The sequence below is a fragment of the Pogoniulus pusillus genome, chromosome 3 (assembly GCF_015220805.1).
Source record: "Pogoniulus pusillus isolate bPogPus1 chromosome 3, bPogPus1.pri, whole genome shotgun sequence".
Classification (NCBI taxonomy): Eukaryota; Metazoa; Chordata; class Aves; order Piciformes; family Lybiidae; genus Pogoniulus; species Pogoniulus pusillus.
In genome coordinates, this window is record NC_087266.1 from 23826153 (window position 1) to 23843659 (window position 17507).

General features: G+C 45.4%; 1 protein-coding gene across 2 annotated transcripts in view; it reads right to left on the reverse strand.

Annotated features, from left to right (window-relative positions):
* The window catches only part of SLC7A1 (solute carrier family 7 member 1), a 44331-nt gene extending 29317 nt beyond the window's left edge, over window positions 1–15014 (reverse strand). The window contains exon 1 of one of the 2 annotated variants that reach the window (XM_064172617.1): window positions 14603–15010. In XM_064172617.1, the coding sequence (XP_064028687.1) occupies window positions 14603–14840 (238 nt within the window). In that variant the 5' untranslated portion in view covers window positions 14841–15010. Of the gene's footprint in view, window positions 1–14602 lie in introns of both variants that reach the window. The other variant, XM_064172626.1, reaches the window with a different exon arrangement.
* Window positions 15015–17507: the final 2493 nt, after the last annotated feature.

A 17507-nucleotide genomic window follows, 5' to 3' on the forward strand; every position in this document is an offset into this window, starting at 1 on the left:
TGACAAAGCTCCCACCAACTTCAATAGGGGCCAAATTCCACCCACTGTTACAGGTCCTTGTCTTTTATTTACAGGCCATTTTATGTTTATTACTTTTGTCCCCTGTCCAAATTCTTGTGTCTTGGCCGCATTGTGTTTTCAAATAACATAAAATATTCTTCTTCCTCTTATCTAATGGTTAACATACCTATTGTATCAGGTTGATAGATTTCCTTCCCATTAATAACATTTTTAAAAGGGACACTCTTCAAAACAATCTCATAAGAAAATAAGCAATCTTGCATCTGGTTAACAGTAAAAGTAAACCATAACAGACATCTGTCCAGCTAAACACAAAACACCATGTGCAAAAATAAGCTGACATGGCACCATTTTACATAAGCAGTACTATCACTTCCTAAATTGTTACAATTTGTTTCAGTTTCTGAAAAAAAACACTCCTTATCTACTCCAAGGATTTGCTGCTCTTGAGAATTATCTTCTCTGATTTGACGAAGAGCATAGCTTTAAACCTGATCATACAGAACAGGGAGTTTTCTACCAAGGAAAGAAGAAAATCCAAGCCTGATTGCGATGCACATCCAGCGAAATCCTCAGGCACCTTGTCAGAGGAAGCACAAGCAGAAATCTCCACTCAGCATCGTCCCACATACACTTAAATGTATTCTGAAATGTGCAAACCTCTACTGCCATCAGTACCCTTCCTAAATAGCAAAGTGAACAGTCTGACTTTTCCCCAGCATCTATTTGGTCTTCAATGAATGTATCCCCTGGACAGCTGTACCATCGCTGCTAGTACTCTGCAGAACACTAAGCTTGTGCCTATGCTACACTGGTACATTTGGCAAACAGTGTGGAATGGGTTTGGCCCTCTATTTTCAGTTCAAACATGGGTCAGCTTGCTGAACAAGCATGTAGCAATGACACTAACTTTTTGACCAATAAACAGGTAACAAACCCATTTGGGAAGCCTTTCAAAAAGGCTGATTCTGCTACATTCATCCTCAAGACAGCATCGTTCACAGCGAAGTCCTATCCAGAAGACTTAGAGAGTCTCTATTCCTACTACTGCCATTAGCATTACAGATAGTTTTGGGATTCCTGGCTGCAAAGAGGCTACGTTGTAAGGGACCAAACCAGAATCACTGAATGGTTTTTGAAGCATTGCTCAGAAAATCAAGCCACTGAGCCCCCAGTGTGGTCTATGACAGTATGCAGCAGAAAACACTCTGCAACAAGTGACAGAGCAGAGACAAGATGGCTACAGCAGATGCTGAACTTTCTCCACTTGGCATAGGTATCAAAGACCTGTCTCAAAACTTTCAGAAATAGAAGCAGAAGACATGCCATCAGACTTACAGTCTGGCTGTGTTTCCACAACTATACTGGAGAAGGCAAACAGTTTAGACTGGGCACATTAGGGACAAGTGCTGAGCACTGACTCAGAGGCTGCCAAGCTGGAAGATATCTCACCATAGCATCAGAAATGACATGGAGTCCAATCCAAAAGCCACCAAGGCAACTGTAATTCTTTACAATGGTTTTACTGCATGTAAAGGGATGCTGTCCTGCAGAAGTATTTAACCAGACAAGGAATATCTTCTCCAGGTGCTGTTGAATTGTTCTCTTCTAGACTATCACATTTTTTAGGTTTTTTTCCACATGTATGCCTGTATCTTAATATGCATTTCAGAAACAAAGATTACATCAGTTTGTGTATATGGATACCAAAGGTTACATTCTTTGCCAATTCTGTCATTAAAAAACAAGATCAGCTACTAACAAGGCATTTGCTACTTTAAAGAGGGAAGCCATCCAGTTAAATATAAACTACACATACAACAGAGATAAGGGTGCCCATACACATGGTTGTGCAGTATATACAGAGCACAATCTCAATCACCATCTTAAAGACACACTGCCCACATTACTCTCCACTGTTTAGCACAGCTGCTTTAACAGTACCATGGAAGTGGTACTGGGGGACCAGCCTTCTGTCACTGATAGCTGGGAATAGTGCAGGTTTCTGTTCTTCAAGCTCCTGAGCATTATGAACATTTCCAAGGCAACATCTTCCATTCTCCTCCAGGTATCTGGTAGCCCTAGAGAATTTCTTCCACTGGAAAAGGAGCAGTGAGGTGCTCTCTCTAATCCCTAAGCTACTCACTTACTAGCAATCAGTTATTCAAAGTGGAATGCCGAGTCCCACTGGACATGAAGAAGGCTCTAGGCTCCCAAGATTCTCAGACCCTGTAGGAATGGCAGGGCTTTCCAAATTGTCACAGCTACTGGCTGTGCCAAGGTCAGAAACTCCTCTACTATCCCAGGAAAACTTTTGAGATTACAAAGATCATCCTTCTCTCCAAACCCAGATGAGAAGTCTCAAGTTCCCCAGAATATCAAAGCAGGCAAATTGCAATGTTTTGTTTCAATATCTGTAGAAAAAAATATCAATCTGGGTTATTTGTGATGATACACGAAACCCATTTCAAAATGAGTAGTGATGCTTGACTGAAATAAAGGAGAGAGGTTCCTACTCTGAAAGGCCCAAGGGGCACACCTCAAACTCCCAAGACTTCAAGCTTCTAAACTCTCCAAAATGGAAGGTCAGTGATGCCGATTCTTCTCCACAAAGCTTCAGCTCACTAGGTAAAAGGTTGGGTGGGCATTAATTCTCTGCCTTGGCTAGGGCAGAAACATATTAGGCTTAATTTGCAGTAAAGAATCTGATGTTACAATAGTTTTCCAACTGTGACCAAAATGAAAGGCTGGGACAGGATACAAAATGGGTCTTCACTACTCAAGTGTGCAGAAATGGGTTAGAGAAATACCTGACAGACACAAAGTGGATATAATGCATCCTGTCTCAAACTGGGGAAGACTCAGGTGCAGCCTCATGTTTGTTTTGGCAGGGTTAAACCATGAAAACACGTTCCCCTGCCCAAGCTATGGCTTACCAGTCCTGTGCCTGCACCTGGGAAATCATGCTGCTAACAGCATCACTGAAATAAGCCAAATACTGCACCTACAACCAAACAAGTAGAAAGCTCCCACAGCCAGGAGCTCAGGCAGAGGAAAGAGATGGCACACTTCCCCACCTAAGAAGTACCATCCAGTGAAAGGCACCATCAGTGCTCTCAGCTCTGGTAGCACATATCACAGACTTCAGCAGGTGAGAAGTCCTCCAGCAGCTCAAAATAACACCCAGCTCTTTGGAGAAGGAGGAGGGGAGCATCACATTTACTATTTACAGCTCCTCAAGGATCAAAAAATTAAGGAGATGTCTTCCTGCCTAGCCAAGAAAGAGTGTCACACCTGTTTCATTACATGAATCACTGTTTTCTGATAAAACACATCTAATGAAAAAGTTTCCCACCAGCTCTAGTACAGTCTCCTGAAATAATTCCTCAGCATAGCTTCAAATTAAACTTTGCAAGAAAATTGCTTGATTGAACTCCCTCAATTTATCATAAAACCCAAGGGGATCTCCACCAATAATTAGACTTCCCAAATGAAAGCCAAAACAGACTGCTAGGGACCTACTTGAAGTGACATATAGCCTGTAATCTTCCAGGGACTCAGCCTTGGTATTGAGCAGAACAAAGTGCATGCTTCGGGAAACACTATTAAATAAATGAGCTTCTGTCTTCTCAAACCCAGATAAAATGAAGACAAAGCTTTGCTTAATCAAAATGCCTGGACACACCATTTAGTATGCTCCAGCTACAGTCCTTGGATGAAAGTCCTTGGAAGAAGGTGGGAAATGTTCCTTAGGAGATAAGAAAGGAAGTCAGATGGAGACAAAAGTTGGTTTGTTGTTAAAACAACAGTGGAGAAACAAACAAGTAAACAATGAGGAGCCCCAACCTTCAAGCCCTACGAGGAGAGGCTGAGGGAGCTGGGATTGTTTAGCCTGGAGAAGAGGAGGCTCAGGGGTGACCTTATTGCTGTCTACAACTACCTGAAGGGGTGGTTGTGGCCAGGGGGAGGTTGCTCTCTTCTCTCAGGTGGCCAGCACCAGAACGAGAGGACACAGCCTCAAGCTATGCCAGGGGAAATTTAGGCTGGAGGTGAGGAGAAAGTTCTTCACTGAGAGAGTCATTGGACACTGGAATGGGCTGCCCGGGGAGGTGGTGGAGTCGCTGTCCCTGGAGCTGTTCAAGGCAGGATTGGACGTGGCACTTGGTGCCATGGTCTAGCCTTGAGCTCTGTGGTAAAGGGTTGGACTTGATGATCTATGAGGTCTCTTCCAACCTTGGTGATACTGTGATACTGTAACAACCACCGCCTTGCACAGCCATGGGGCACATCCAATGAGACAGACAGCACAAAGGAGAAGACTCCCCCGAACACCACCATTACACCAAGAGGAAGGGTGCAGCTGAGTGGGAATTTCCACATCTGGACAAGGGGCAGATCAAAGTGGGTATAAATCAGTGGCTTTTGCTATGTCCCTGAGCAGCAGGGAGCAGGTGGAGTTTAGCAGGTAGCCTGTGATAAACAGTGGCAGCTGCAGCTGGAGGCAAGGCTGCCTTTCCTTAATTCAGGAGTTGTTCTGCCAATTTGGAAGCCATTTTCAAGGTCTTGCCCCACATGGACCTCCAAGTCAGTCCTGCCAGCCTGGCATCCTGATGTGTCTGTGACTTGATATAATGGAAGAATTAGGAAAAACTTATTTTTTCTGGAAAAAATAAGGTTAATTTCTGATTAAGGAAGTGGAAGACTTAGAAAAAGCTTCTCTTTTCTGGAGAAACCAAGGTTAATTTCTAAATAAGCAAGCCAGTTGCATTCAGAAATATACTACAACCTTCTGAGGGTACTCACATGACTACAGACCTAATACTAAAGCTTTGTGCAAATATGATTTATGCCATGCCAAAAAGAAGCCTAGAGTGAAAGAAGCTGTTTGCCTTTAGACCCAGTATTCCCACATTCCAGCCATAATTCAAGGGCTGGGAAGGGATCAGCTCCTTCCAAGCCCCACACGTTCATCATTGCAGGCACAAACAAGCACTTCACACCCACCTCAGCTGGTGTGTGCAGCCACACTCTCTGATTCCTTAGAAGAAGCTAGGTGTCTGCAGTTTCATGGGTGGGTCTAATAGGTAAGTAATTCCCATGGGAGAGAGTTCCTCAGGAAGACCTTCCCCAAGAGACAATGCCCCAACTCACACTGGATTAAAAGCAAAGACTGAATGCTACCATCTGATGAAATTACTATAGTCCCTTCACCACATACCCCACTGACAGGAGTTACTCAGTGCCTAGAGGAGCCAACAGTGCATGACTCTGAGGGGCCAACCGATGCCCTGTCTGCCTAGGAACAGCACAAGAAGTGGAGCATTTCCCAGGAGGAAGCTCTAACTGAAGCAGTCTTCTCTCAGGTGGCCAGCTCCAGAACAAGAGGACACAGCCTCAGGCTGCGCCAGGGGAAATTTCGGCTCGAGGTGAGGAGAAAGTTCTTCACTGAGAGAGTCATTGGGCACTGGAATGGGCTGCCTGGGGAGGTGGTGGAGTCGTCATCCCTGGGGCAGTTCAAGGCAGGGTTGGATGTGGCACTTGGTGCCATGGTCTAGCCTTGGGCACTGTGGTAAAGGGTTGGACTTGATGATCTGTGAGGTCTCTTCCAACCTTGGTGATACTGTGATACTGTGATACTGTGTGATACAGTCCAGGCAGCCCAAACCAAGGCGAGGGAGATGTTAAGCACGGATGGTGTGGCCCCACTTCTAGCATAGCTGGGATATGGTGATGTCCCAACACACTGACCATTAACAACCGCTCCCTCTCCTGCAGCCCGTGACATATGCCTCCCCAGAGACCGCTATTTTGAGACGGGAATTGGGCCGGGCAGGGCAGACATGGAGCCTGGCTGCCAGGACCACAGGACGTGTCCTCATCGGTCTAGTCTAGACAGACACCCACAGCGAAACGGGAGCTGAGGATAGTGCCAAGAGGTGCAGCAGAAGAGATAAAGTGTGGAACTGTGTGGAGAAGGGAGTTGATAAAAGCAACATGACACCCCACATTTGAGGTAAGGGGTAACTCCCCCAGGGACTGCAGCTAGCACACCCAAAGATGATGGACATCACATTCATCCCCATCTGCTCCTTCAACCACCTTTCACCACAGCTGGGCAGTGGGCAAACACTTCTTGCCCAAGATCAAATCATCCCAGACACCTTTGCCCGTTCTGGCACTCCCAGCACAGAGTTACTACCTTGTGCTGCCTCTAGGCCTGTATTGCATCATCTTCCCACCTTCCTCTCCCCTCCCAGGCAGCTGCCCTGTGCAGTATTCCTGGCCATCACAAGCAGAAAGGGCAGCTAAAAACAGACTTGTATTTAGGAGTAGCAGTGATGACAAGCTGGGTCTTTTTTGCAAACAGTACAAGCAGTTTCCATGGCAGCCTCACCCATGCACTTGCCTGCTTGCAGGCTGCACAAGTTGTCTGCTTTTGTTTCAGTGTTTGACCCAATCCTGCCCAGCTCTGCAGTTTGTCAGTCATGAACACCACTAAAGATAGTAAAAGCTCCTATCCTGAAAGGCAGGAGCACCCAATTAATAACTAAAAAAGGCATATTAAATGGGATTATTGGTCTGACTGTGGAAAAAATGCTTCAGTTTCAGAAGTGTTTTCAAATAATCCCACAACTATCACCATAAAGACTTTGCAGCTCCTAAGTGCTGAAGGATTTACAACAAAATGCCTCTGGAAACTGCATGCATTTCAGACATTTAAGTCTGAAGTAAGCACAGAGCATGACAAACGATACAAGGGTAATATTTGACCAGTCTGATTGCAGGGCAACCGATTGGTCACGTTTTCACACAGAGCTATCAGAGACCAGGGTTGATATATTCTACCTAAATAAGTCTTATCAGAAAGGAGGTGCAACACTGATGTGGAACTGCATTTCACAGTAAGGTAGGTGTAAAGCGTGTTTGCTTTGGATAAATGCTCTTTTTTCAAACACAAGCTCACCATTCAACTCTCCTCTGCTCCTTAATGGCTGCACTGCAGCGAAAGAGGCAAAGTCAACGCCCAGGCTGAGCTCTCAGATTTGAGACAGGACCAACAGAGCCTCCAGCCCCCTCCCCCGCCCCCCCCAATTTGCTGCAGTGTGCAGAGGCACTGTGAAGGTTGCAATGTCAGAAACACACTGATAGTTGGTAGTGCTCAGTGTTAAGTCAGTGAAGCCTAAGAGGCTGTTGTCTAAAAACAGTTTTATCTCCATCTAACCCAAGTATTCAGGACTGTATGACTGTTGATGGGGAAGGGCTATAATAAAGCAATGTCCAAACACAGCCGGTTTCAGATTTACCTCATAGTCTTTCTCATAGTGTGACATAAGGCTTCCCACCCCTGTCTGGGATCAAATCAAGGCTTGCTGAAGGTTGCTTTGAGTTGTTTCAATTGTTGGTTTCCCACCCCCCACCCTCCAAAAAGTAAAAGCAAAGATGACACCCACAACTAGAAGCAAGACCACAAGCTGCACATTTCAAGTCCTGCTGATGGTGCCACACAGAGGGAATGTGCATCCCTTTAACACAGGGGCTCCAGGCTGGCGAGCCCAACAAAGGATTTGTACAGAAGGCTTGCAACTACCTCTAATGAATGTCCTAGCTGGGAGAGCAGCAAGGGCAGGGTCAATACAGAAGTACAAGTAGGTAAGAAAACCAACAGGTTGGCAGGTTTCATCAAGCCTCAGCTGCGAGGCCACTACAAAATACAGCGTGGACTCAGCTGATTTTGCACAAGAAGAGGCATATATGACCTCACAGACAGCCTTACAGTTTGGTTTGCTGTATGTGCAAAAAAAGTCTGCTCTCAACTCGCACATCTCCATGAAGGGAGCTTGTTCTGGCTTGCATTGAAGAGCAAGAAGAGATTCTCATGAGCAAAAAAATCTTGCCATTCAACACCATTAGCCTAACAACTGTCTAATTTGTAGGCTTAAGTATTACCCAGATTTCTCATTTTATTGAAATTGTCACCTGCACCTCCCTGCTTCTCACACAGAAGCCTGTTCTGTCCCAAAATCTGCATGTGGGCCCCAAAGACAACAGTAAGTGAAGCCACTCAGGACACACTTCTGTTAAGGGATGTTATACAGCTATCCTTAAAAATTATTGTGTCTCTATCAGCAAAAGTATTGTGTTTGGGGTAAGAATGCACTTAAATCCAGTCTGACAATACATGATTAAAAACTTTACTGTATTTTTCCACATCATAATTTGGCATCAAAGGAAACCACTCTTCATTATATTTACAGGACTGCGAGGTGCATGCAGAGAGACCTAAATATGACAGTCTCTGAGAGGTGCTGCATTATACATTTCAACATACCTCTCTTGAGCACATACAGTGCCAGCTCTCCGCATGCTGCTTATCTAGTACAAGAAACTTTGAAGTATAATAAATTCTGCTGCTGCTAGGCTTGAGTGACAGCAGGAAGAAAACAAGCTACTGGTTGTAAATATTCTCCTTAGTTATACTGCACTGGAACTGGGTGAGATGAGGGCATTAAAAAAAAAAAAAAAAGAAAAAGAAAAGAAAAAAAAAGGTGATTTTTAAAGCAAAGTAACTATAAAACAAATGATAATTCTCCCCAACGGGTCTGAACAGCAGCATGAAAAGCAAAGAGATGCTGTTGTGCTTTTGATGGTGCTCTGCTCTACACTGTTCTGATCTCCAGGTATTTCCTTCAAAGGAAAAGGCAGGTTCAAAAGAACTCTAATATCTCTGATAGTTCAACTGTAGCAGCCAAAACAAAAGTGTGGCTTCACTGCTTATAGAAGCTTCCTTGAAGGATATCCTTGTGTTTTTCTACATGCCAGCCAGGTTATGAAGGGTAGAATTCCTCTCAAGTAGCTTCAGTCAACCTCAAACCAGATGTTTGGGCTTCATGTATCATCTCAATCCTCTCCATAAAAAAAGGTAGAGACAAGCACCTCCAAGTATAAATACATCCCTTCAGAAGAGAGATGGAAGCAATGACCCTCCGGAAATATCTGCCTTCATTAACTACTGGTCAAGACTCTAGCAGACATCTATGAAAACTCCACCAGGAACTTGGGCTACTCCTCGGGACACAAAATAGATTGAACCTAGAGCCAGCAGGAGCAAAACTACCTTGACAATGTTTGACCTGTCTTTCTGTAGGAAGTTGATAAAAAGATGTAGAAGTCTCTGAACAGTCTTTGGGGCTTTAGCAACTCAGAAGCTGACTTCCCTCACAAGAACAAGTACTCCTCCTGACACTTGTGTCCCTCAAAAACGAGGTTTTCTCAACAAAGCTTCAGATTTCAGGACTGCCTGAGCACTGACCTCAGTGCCTTCAAAGCAAAGCATAAATGTTTTGCTTCTGCTCTTCTCTAGCTGCTTAACTCCTATGCTTTTCATTCTACTGCTTGTGTTGGTACCTTTCCTGAACTGAAAAGATGCTAGAGGCCAAGTTCCCACTCTAGTTTCATTCAAGTTCTCATTTCCAAAATCTCAAACAAACACCTAATGTTGTACTTCAAGATGTGGCATCTCCACCCTCACCCATCATTCAGCTGCTGAATTCTGGGTGTTGCACTTTCTTCTCATTCAGGGTGCCAGAACATTTAGTTCCTTTCTTCCAGCAGACTGGCACAGGCAAAAAAGGCCCTGCCTAAGGCTCCTGTGGTCATCACGAGTGGATAGACAATGGAGTGGCACCTCTGGACTTCAAACCTATATCAGCAAAGTTTGGGTAGTGATTGCAGGACAAGACTTAAAAATCTGGTTTGATCACTTCTATACAACATTCAATGTGCCTCTTTATTTAGCAGGTTGTTGAAACAGTAGTGGACAAGACAGGCATTACACAACTGTTATTTCTACAGTAACAATTGCCTTATACACTGGTTGCCAGTATCTCTTAATGGCCACATCATTGTTTTTGCAATTAACTTGCAAACAAAACTCTTCTGTTGCTGTTCCAGGTAAAGCAAAAAAATGGATGGGTTGATTAACAAGGAGACTGATGAGGGGGCTGGAGGGAAAGTCTTATGCGAAGAGGTTGAAGGAGTTGGGGTTCTTTGGCCTGGAGAAGAGAAGACTCAGAGTTGACCTTATAGTTCTCTGTAACTACCTGAAGGGATGTTGTAGTCAGGTGGGGTGGTCAGAGTCTTCTCCCAGGCAACTAATGACAGAACAAGAGGGCATGGTCTGAAGCTGCACCAGGGGAGGTCTAGGTTGGCTATTAGGAAGCACTTCCTCACAAGAAAGGGGATTAGGCACAGGAATGGACTGCTCAGGAAGGTGGTGGAGTCACCATCCCCAGAGGTCTTTAAGAAAAGAGTGGATGTGGCACGGTTTAGCTGATGTCGTGGTGTTAGGTTATAGGCTGGACCTGATGATCTTGGAGGACTTTTCCAGCCTCGGTGATCCTGTGATTTTGCTGTATTTTTCCTAATGGCTGCTCTCAGCTTTTGGAAGCTATAAGCACACAAACCAGTCTGATGCACAGATCAGATGTCACTGCAAAGTGAGAAAAAGAATAAAATTCTTCACAAAGCATCTTATAGATCACCCTGGGTTGTGAATTTTTTTGAAGGAAGAAACAAGCAGCGCAGCATGCAGCAGCATTCTTTCCTTGGGAGTTACCTCACATGGGTCATCAAACAGCTGTCAGGCTGTGTGCAGCCCTGAGTGAAGTTTAATCGACAATCTAAGGATGAAAGACTACACTCTGGCTACCTGAGCTGATTAATTCCCTCCAGAATATTTTCTGAAGATGCCTATGCTATTTACTTTATAAGAGGCTCACTTTAACAAAATAACCTAGTTCTACAAACCCAGCAACACTGGTTTTCCAACAAGTTTAAGTATCTTTCACTCAGCAAAGACAAGCTTTTGCTCAGCTTAAAGCAAATGCTCATTACCCAAAGCACAGTAATTTCTTGCACAGTAAGACTATCTAGGTGAATCTGCTTTAGATGATCCCCAAAGGTCCCTTCCAAGCCCCACCATTCTGTGATTCTGTGCAGCTCACTCAGTAAATAAGAGGAGTAATTAATTGCAAGTCTTCAAAAACAGCACACCAAGTAAAATTCTTATCCTTGCAATTTAAAAATTCAAGGAGCCAATAAGATCTACAAGGAAAAATAAAAAAAGGTAATAAGGCTGTGGAGAAAAATGAGGCAAGACTGAACTGTGTACTCTGTACAGCTCTGAAAAGACAGCTGAGATATTTGCCTAGAAGTCCAGTGAAAGGGAACTCAGTGAGTGACTCCTCATCTCAGAAAAAGGGATAAGGAAGAGATGTAAGAAAATATGAAGATGAATACTACCATTAAGTAAACAGTAATAAATTTTAGTAACTGTGTGGATTTCTCACAAAAGGGGTCAAGAGACCCCAAGGTACTGGGGAACATTAACTGAAGAGGAAAATCTAACGAGGGATCCTGCTTAGCAAAGGAATTTTTTTTCCTACAGCAGTTCCTGCAACTCCTGGACACACAAAAAACCTGCACCTCTACAAATATACAGCTTTTCTGAACTGTTTTTCACTTAGGAAAAAACAACAATAAGAACAACAATGCACTCACAAACAAACTTGGAACAAAAAAAACTCACACTATTTTCGTTTGGCAGCTCCAAAATAGGGCATTTCTATATCCAGAGATCATTCACAGGATTTACAACACACCACTTTAGTGGTCTCCAGCAAAGTTACGAGCCTTGGCAAAGGCAGCAGCTGCTGATTCACCACCAAGGCTGGTCAGGCCGGTGCTGCCAGGGCAAGCAGGGTCCCAAGGCTTCTACAAACTGCAGCAGGAAGGTGCAGCTTGACACCCTAAACTGCTCATAAACCACAGGCAGTTATCAAGAATTCTGCGGCTGGGGCATAATCACAGGGCAGGTGTCAGCCTCTTCATTTTGTTTTACTAACAACTGTGCCCTCCTCCTTTGTAGGTTTAAGTTCATATTGCAGCAACAGCACAGCGGAGGGAGTGCTCAAATGACAGAACAAACCCACCCACAGAGTGAACAGCTATAACTCTTCCTAAAGTCACTGAGGAATCCGAGAGCCTCACAAGTTCATCAAGATAGACATTTATCGTGCAGACTTCTACATGAGCTAAACCTCCAGTGCCTCCTTTTATAGTCAGTGGAAAGCAGCTTTCAAGTCTCAACTCATCTGCTTCAGCAAATTGGGCAGAGATGAATCACACCCCAAAAATGTTCAGCCCTCTCCTGGCTGACCGTTAATGGGAGTCAGAGCTCACTATCTTGGGCACAGATGATTCCCTACAATCAGATGAAAGCTACCTTAAAAAACATTCAGCACATGACAGATTTGCAAAGATTTTTGTCCTAGGATAAAAAACAATGAGGATATAACAGGAAACAGAGAACACCCCAGGATACTGTCATAGTGACATAGACCGAAGAGAAAATTCACCCCAAGTTACTAACTCTGGGTCTGTATAGACTGCAGGACTCTGCCCAGGACTGCTGAACTAGTTCTCCACACTGCTAAGCCTCCTGGTTCTACTGCTCAGTGCCTCTATTTTCTATACATACTTGGTTAAGTCAGAGAGACTTCCTAGCTTATTGTTCAGGAGAGGCAAAGGAGTTCTGTCTGTCACACACTCATCTGCCCCTTGGCACCACAGCAGCTCAGCCAATAAACCTTGCCAGGATCAAGCCAGCATTCACCAAACACACTTGCTAGAAAAATAAATAACCCTCTCTTCCTCCAGCACCTCACTCCATGCGTGCAGTTGATCTTTTGACATCACAGATGTCAAAAACTAAGAGAAGACAATTAAAATCTCCACTTTGTTTTCTACTCTCTGAAAGATGGGATACAACTGGAAATGACATTTCTGAAAAACCACCGAATTCTCATTAACCTGTCACAGTGGATCAAGGCCAAGGAGCCTGACCAAGGGTGAACAGAAGGTCAGTAATTGCAACAAGATCCATGCCTTGCTTAACCCAAGCGACATTTCTCACTCTTCTTTTGCATCTGAGACTAAACAACTACCGCTACAACTTCTTGCCCTCCATCTCACACAACTGAGACCATGAATTGCAACAGCAGGACTGGCACACGCCACTCATGCTATCACACAGCCTAAAGCAGAGACACACAGCTCAGGCACAACACTGTATGGGGATGAGGGCTACCTGAAATCTAGCAGTAGACTACACAAGAAAAAAAAGCCTTTTAAAATAAAGGAAGAGGGAGTATCACAGTACCATCAGGGTTGGAAGAGACCTCACAGATCATCAAGTCCAACCCTCTACCACAGAGCTCAAGGCTAGACCATGGCACCAAGTGCCACGTCCAATCCTGCCTTGAACAGCTCCAGGGACAGCGACTCCACCACCTCCCCGGGCAGCCCATTCCAGTGTCCAATGACTCTCTCAGTGAAGAACTTTCTCCTCACCTCCAGCCTAAATTTCCCCTGGCGCAGCTTCTGGTGCTGGCCACCTGAGAGAAGAGAGCAGCCTCCCCCTGGCCACAACCACCCCTCAGGTAGTTGTAGACAGCAATAAGGTCACCCCTGCGCCTCCTCTTCTCCAGGCTAAACAATCCCAGCTCCCAGGGATTGACAAAAATAAAGCTCAGAGTTGGTTACTCCAATAACTAAAGGGTTACAGGTTCTCTTTTATCCAAGGTGACTCCTGTATAGCAAATCCTCCTCTCTTCCCATGGAGTCAAGAGCATTGTTTAATCTCTGCGATTACCTACATCTCACCCACACTCACAACTGAACTGCCTGAGTAGGAAGCCTCGCTGGCCTCAAGTTTCCCACCCAAAATAACGAGTGCCTTCTGAACATACCTTCTCACTGATAAACACAAGCCTACAAGCAGCAAGGCTCATACACATCCCAGCAAGCCAGCATAAACTGGGGACTAAACACCCAGTCCTCTGGGTTTATTCTGAAGCCAGTCTGAGTATCTAAAGCATACATGCTGTGAAGCGGAGCCTTCCTCCTCCAGATCACTTAAAATACAAGACACTCAAAGTACTTCAAACGAAAATCACTCGAGGGTCGTCAAGCTCAACGGGCTTGCTCCTTCTTTGTCAACACCTGCAGCTATACAGTCTGCACAATTACAATACAGAAATCCTGTCTAAAAGGCATTTTGTCTGACTGCTAAAGGCAACAGCAATCCACAAAGAACCTGATCAGAAACGTAAGTTTCCCAACTCCGTCTTGGCTTGCGGCTGGCTCTGCAAGAGATAAAGCGTGGCCGGAGGCGGCCTCCGCTGGCGCAGGGGCACACACTCCGGAGCACTGTAGCGCACATCCCCGCACAGGCCCTTTCCGCGGGCATTCGGGAAGGTTAGGGCAAGACAAAGGGACACGAGGGATGGTTCCCAGCAGCGCTCAGACAGAGACTTACAGGGAAACGCGGCCCTAAGGAAGCCACGGGGAGAACACAGCGGCGACTGTTTTGGCGGGAGGGCAAACGGCGCGGCCGCAGAAGCCCTTGGCGCCACTTGCACTATGCAAAATGGACGCCCCACTCGTGGCCGGGGCCGCTCCCGCCACCCGCGGCCTCAGCCCGCTCCGCCCGCCATAGGGCAGCTTCGCGCCCCGCACTCACCCGCGCCGATGGGCAGCCTGGCACCGGCGGCCTCAGGCGAGAAGCGAGGCAGCACGGCAACCCGGCACCTCCCCTTATGCAAGCAATGAATGAGAGCCGCGTCCTTCCGGCGGCAAGGCAGCGTGGGACAGCCTTCGGGGCGGTGACAGAGGCCGAGCCCGGGAAGACAGACTGGCAGCCCCCGCCCCGGAGAGCGAGTATCGCCAGCCGCGGTGTGGGAGAGGGGCCTCGGGAACATCCACTTTTATGGACTTAGCCACGGAACCGCGTGGATGCGGTGTAGCCAAGGGACAAGCAGCTCACCTCCGTGGAGCAAGAAGGAGCTTGTTCCTCGAAGGCAGGTTACAGGCAAACAGATAAATTTGGACTGAAAACCCTTTTTTCCCCCTCTCAGACTCTGTGAGAGCGAGAACTGAGGGGCTGGGTTCGACTGAACCCGCTGTGCAGCCGTAGTGCTCCGCGTGTTCTGACAGCTGCTTAACTCCTGCAGAACATGGCTGACCGAGTGATGCAAGGATTAAAGTAACGCGGCAGATAAAGGCGGACAGCAGTGGATTTCGATTAGGTTTTTGACACTGCCTCCCATGAACCACCGTCCCCTGAACAACGCATTACACTGCTGGTGCAATTGGCCGTGACCGCCTCCAAGACTGGGGCAAGCTGCCAAAAAGAGCTGTGCATGCTGGAAAGGGAACAGCGTGGTGTCTGTGCTAGTCTTGGTTAAATCTCATTTCCATTTGTAAAGTCCACGGTGAGACCAGCTATGGGAAAACTTTCAAGTGTGCTGCAAGATGGGACAGCGTATCGACACGGGTCTTAAGAAAACTGTCCAAAATAAAGTGGCATTCTAGAAAGGAAGACAGTGATAGCTTAGGAAAGAAAACCAAATAAGCAGTGGGGAACAGCTGGCTGGGAAGCCAATTAGGAAAACAGCTTGTGTGTGATTACTGCATGGCACTAATGCAAAAAAACCCAAGCAACCCACAAAAACCGAACAAACAAACCACCCAAGAACCAAACAGATGTGTCTTTCTTGTAAAGCATCTTAATGGAAATGTATGTAGGATGTAGACAGTAATTATGAAGCTGCAATCAATACTGCTGAAACTGCAGTTGGAGTACTCTGCTTATTTAGATGTTTAAAGAAATACACCTGCTTGGGGGGGGGGAAGGCTGATAAGAAACACATTCATTAATGAAAAGCTGAATTAATTGTTTTTCAGGACAAAGGTGGATCAGTGAATAAGCAGGTACAGGCATAAACACAATTTGAAGACTGCTTAATGTCAATAATGACTGCATGTGGCAGGGCACCACAGATGTTAGTGATTGCCCAATGGAAAGCGGAGGGCTGGGTGACATTTTGGGTTGTGCATTCACAACGTTTCCTAGTTAATTGCAATCCCTGGGATGCAGGAATGGCATTATTCCCTGTGTTCTCTGCTGTCCTGGACCTTATTGCTGTGATCGTCCAGATGCATAAATGTACAGCCAAAGGGCAGGCTGCAGAGGTGGCACAGACTGGTCATGTCTCATGGTCAAACTGTATGTATCTTTGCTCTGGGTGAGGTGGTCCCTCCCAGTTCCCGCAGCATTTGAGTCTTCCTGGGAGCTGGCAGATGCCCTGTCATAAATGCTCTTCTTGGTATGCTCTGGCAGGAGTCCTACAAGGTGCCACTTAGTTGGTAGTTGCCACCTACAACAGAAGCCTCTGTCCTGAAGGCTCCGCAATGCTGGTTGCAGAGAAGCTATATTGCAGTAGAGAGTCCACTGGCTGCAGGGTCCATCCTTTGACCTCCCAGTTCTGTCTGGGGACATATGTTGTGTTTTAAGGAAAACGATGCACAACCTGGACATTGTAGTCGCCTTTATGTTTGTAACTAATGGCATGTTCACTGTTGTATCCTTGTGACAGGCAAGGCAAGTCTCTCAAGCACTTTTAAAATGCACCTTATTGCAATATACAGAATAAATCCAGTGAACCCTGATGAGCTGTTTATCTCTCCCTTTGCTAGGTTGTAAAAAAAGGACAATTATGAACAGGTATTTCCATTTCAGTGGGGAGATTTTCTTTTCTGCTTTGACCAGAATAATATCCTCATGTTTCATCCTTTCTGGTAAATTAAATTTATTTTCCTTTTTTTTTTCTCTGCTTGTGTATTGATGAATTCAGTACCTGTTTGGGGACCTGGGAATCAAAGAAGATGCGTCAAACAAAACTGATGCAACAAAAGCTGAACCAAGAAGTCAGCTTTCAGTTAGATGGCAGTGGATTTCAAAATCCTTTCTGACAAATTTTGTTCCTGCAATGCTGAAAAGGAGAGATGGGACTGCCAAGAATGGAGTGGCTCTAGACTTAATGAAGTGGCAAGGAGAGGTGGGCTCCATTTATTTTCTTAATGTTATTATAAACCTAAAGAGACGCCTTGGAATGCTCTTGGCCAAAGCCGCAGGAGGTGGTGATGTAACAGAAGGGGTTTTGTACTCTCTTACAGCTGATTTTTATCTGAAACCACCGCCCTCAATCCCACCCTTTTCTCTGTAATCTTTTCTTAAAATAACCAGCTAATATCCTGTCAGTGCTTTGGGTTAGTCTCATTCTTAACAAAGCTGTTCTTTCACCTGCTAAGACGCTTGGGCTGGTTTCTCATTCATCTCGTCCCTCTTTTTTTTTTTTTTTCTTCTTTTTTTTTTTTTTTTTTTTTTTGTGATTGTTTTGGGTTTTTTTCCCTTTTTCCCATTAGGATTTAGTGGGTGTAGCAAACTTCCTTCAGAATCTTGTGTTTATTTGGGGGGGAAGCAGGACATGATTTTATTGGAAATTATTCACACAGTTCATGTGGCTTTTGCTCTTTGAAAGTGCCAGAGATGAAAAAGACTTTTGTACTTTCTGCTCTTGAAAAAT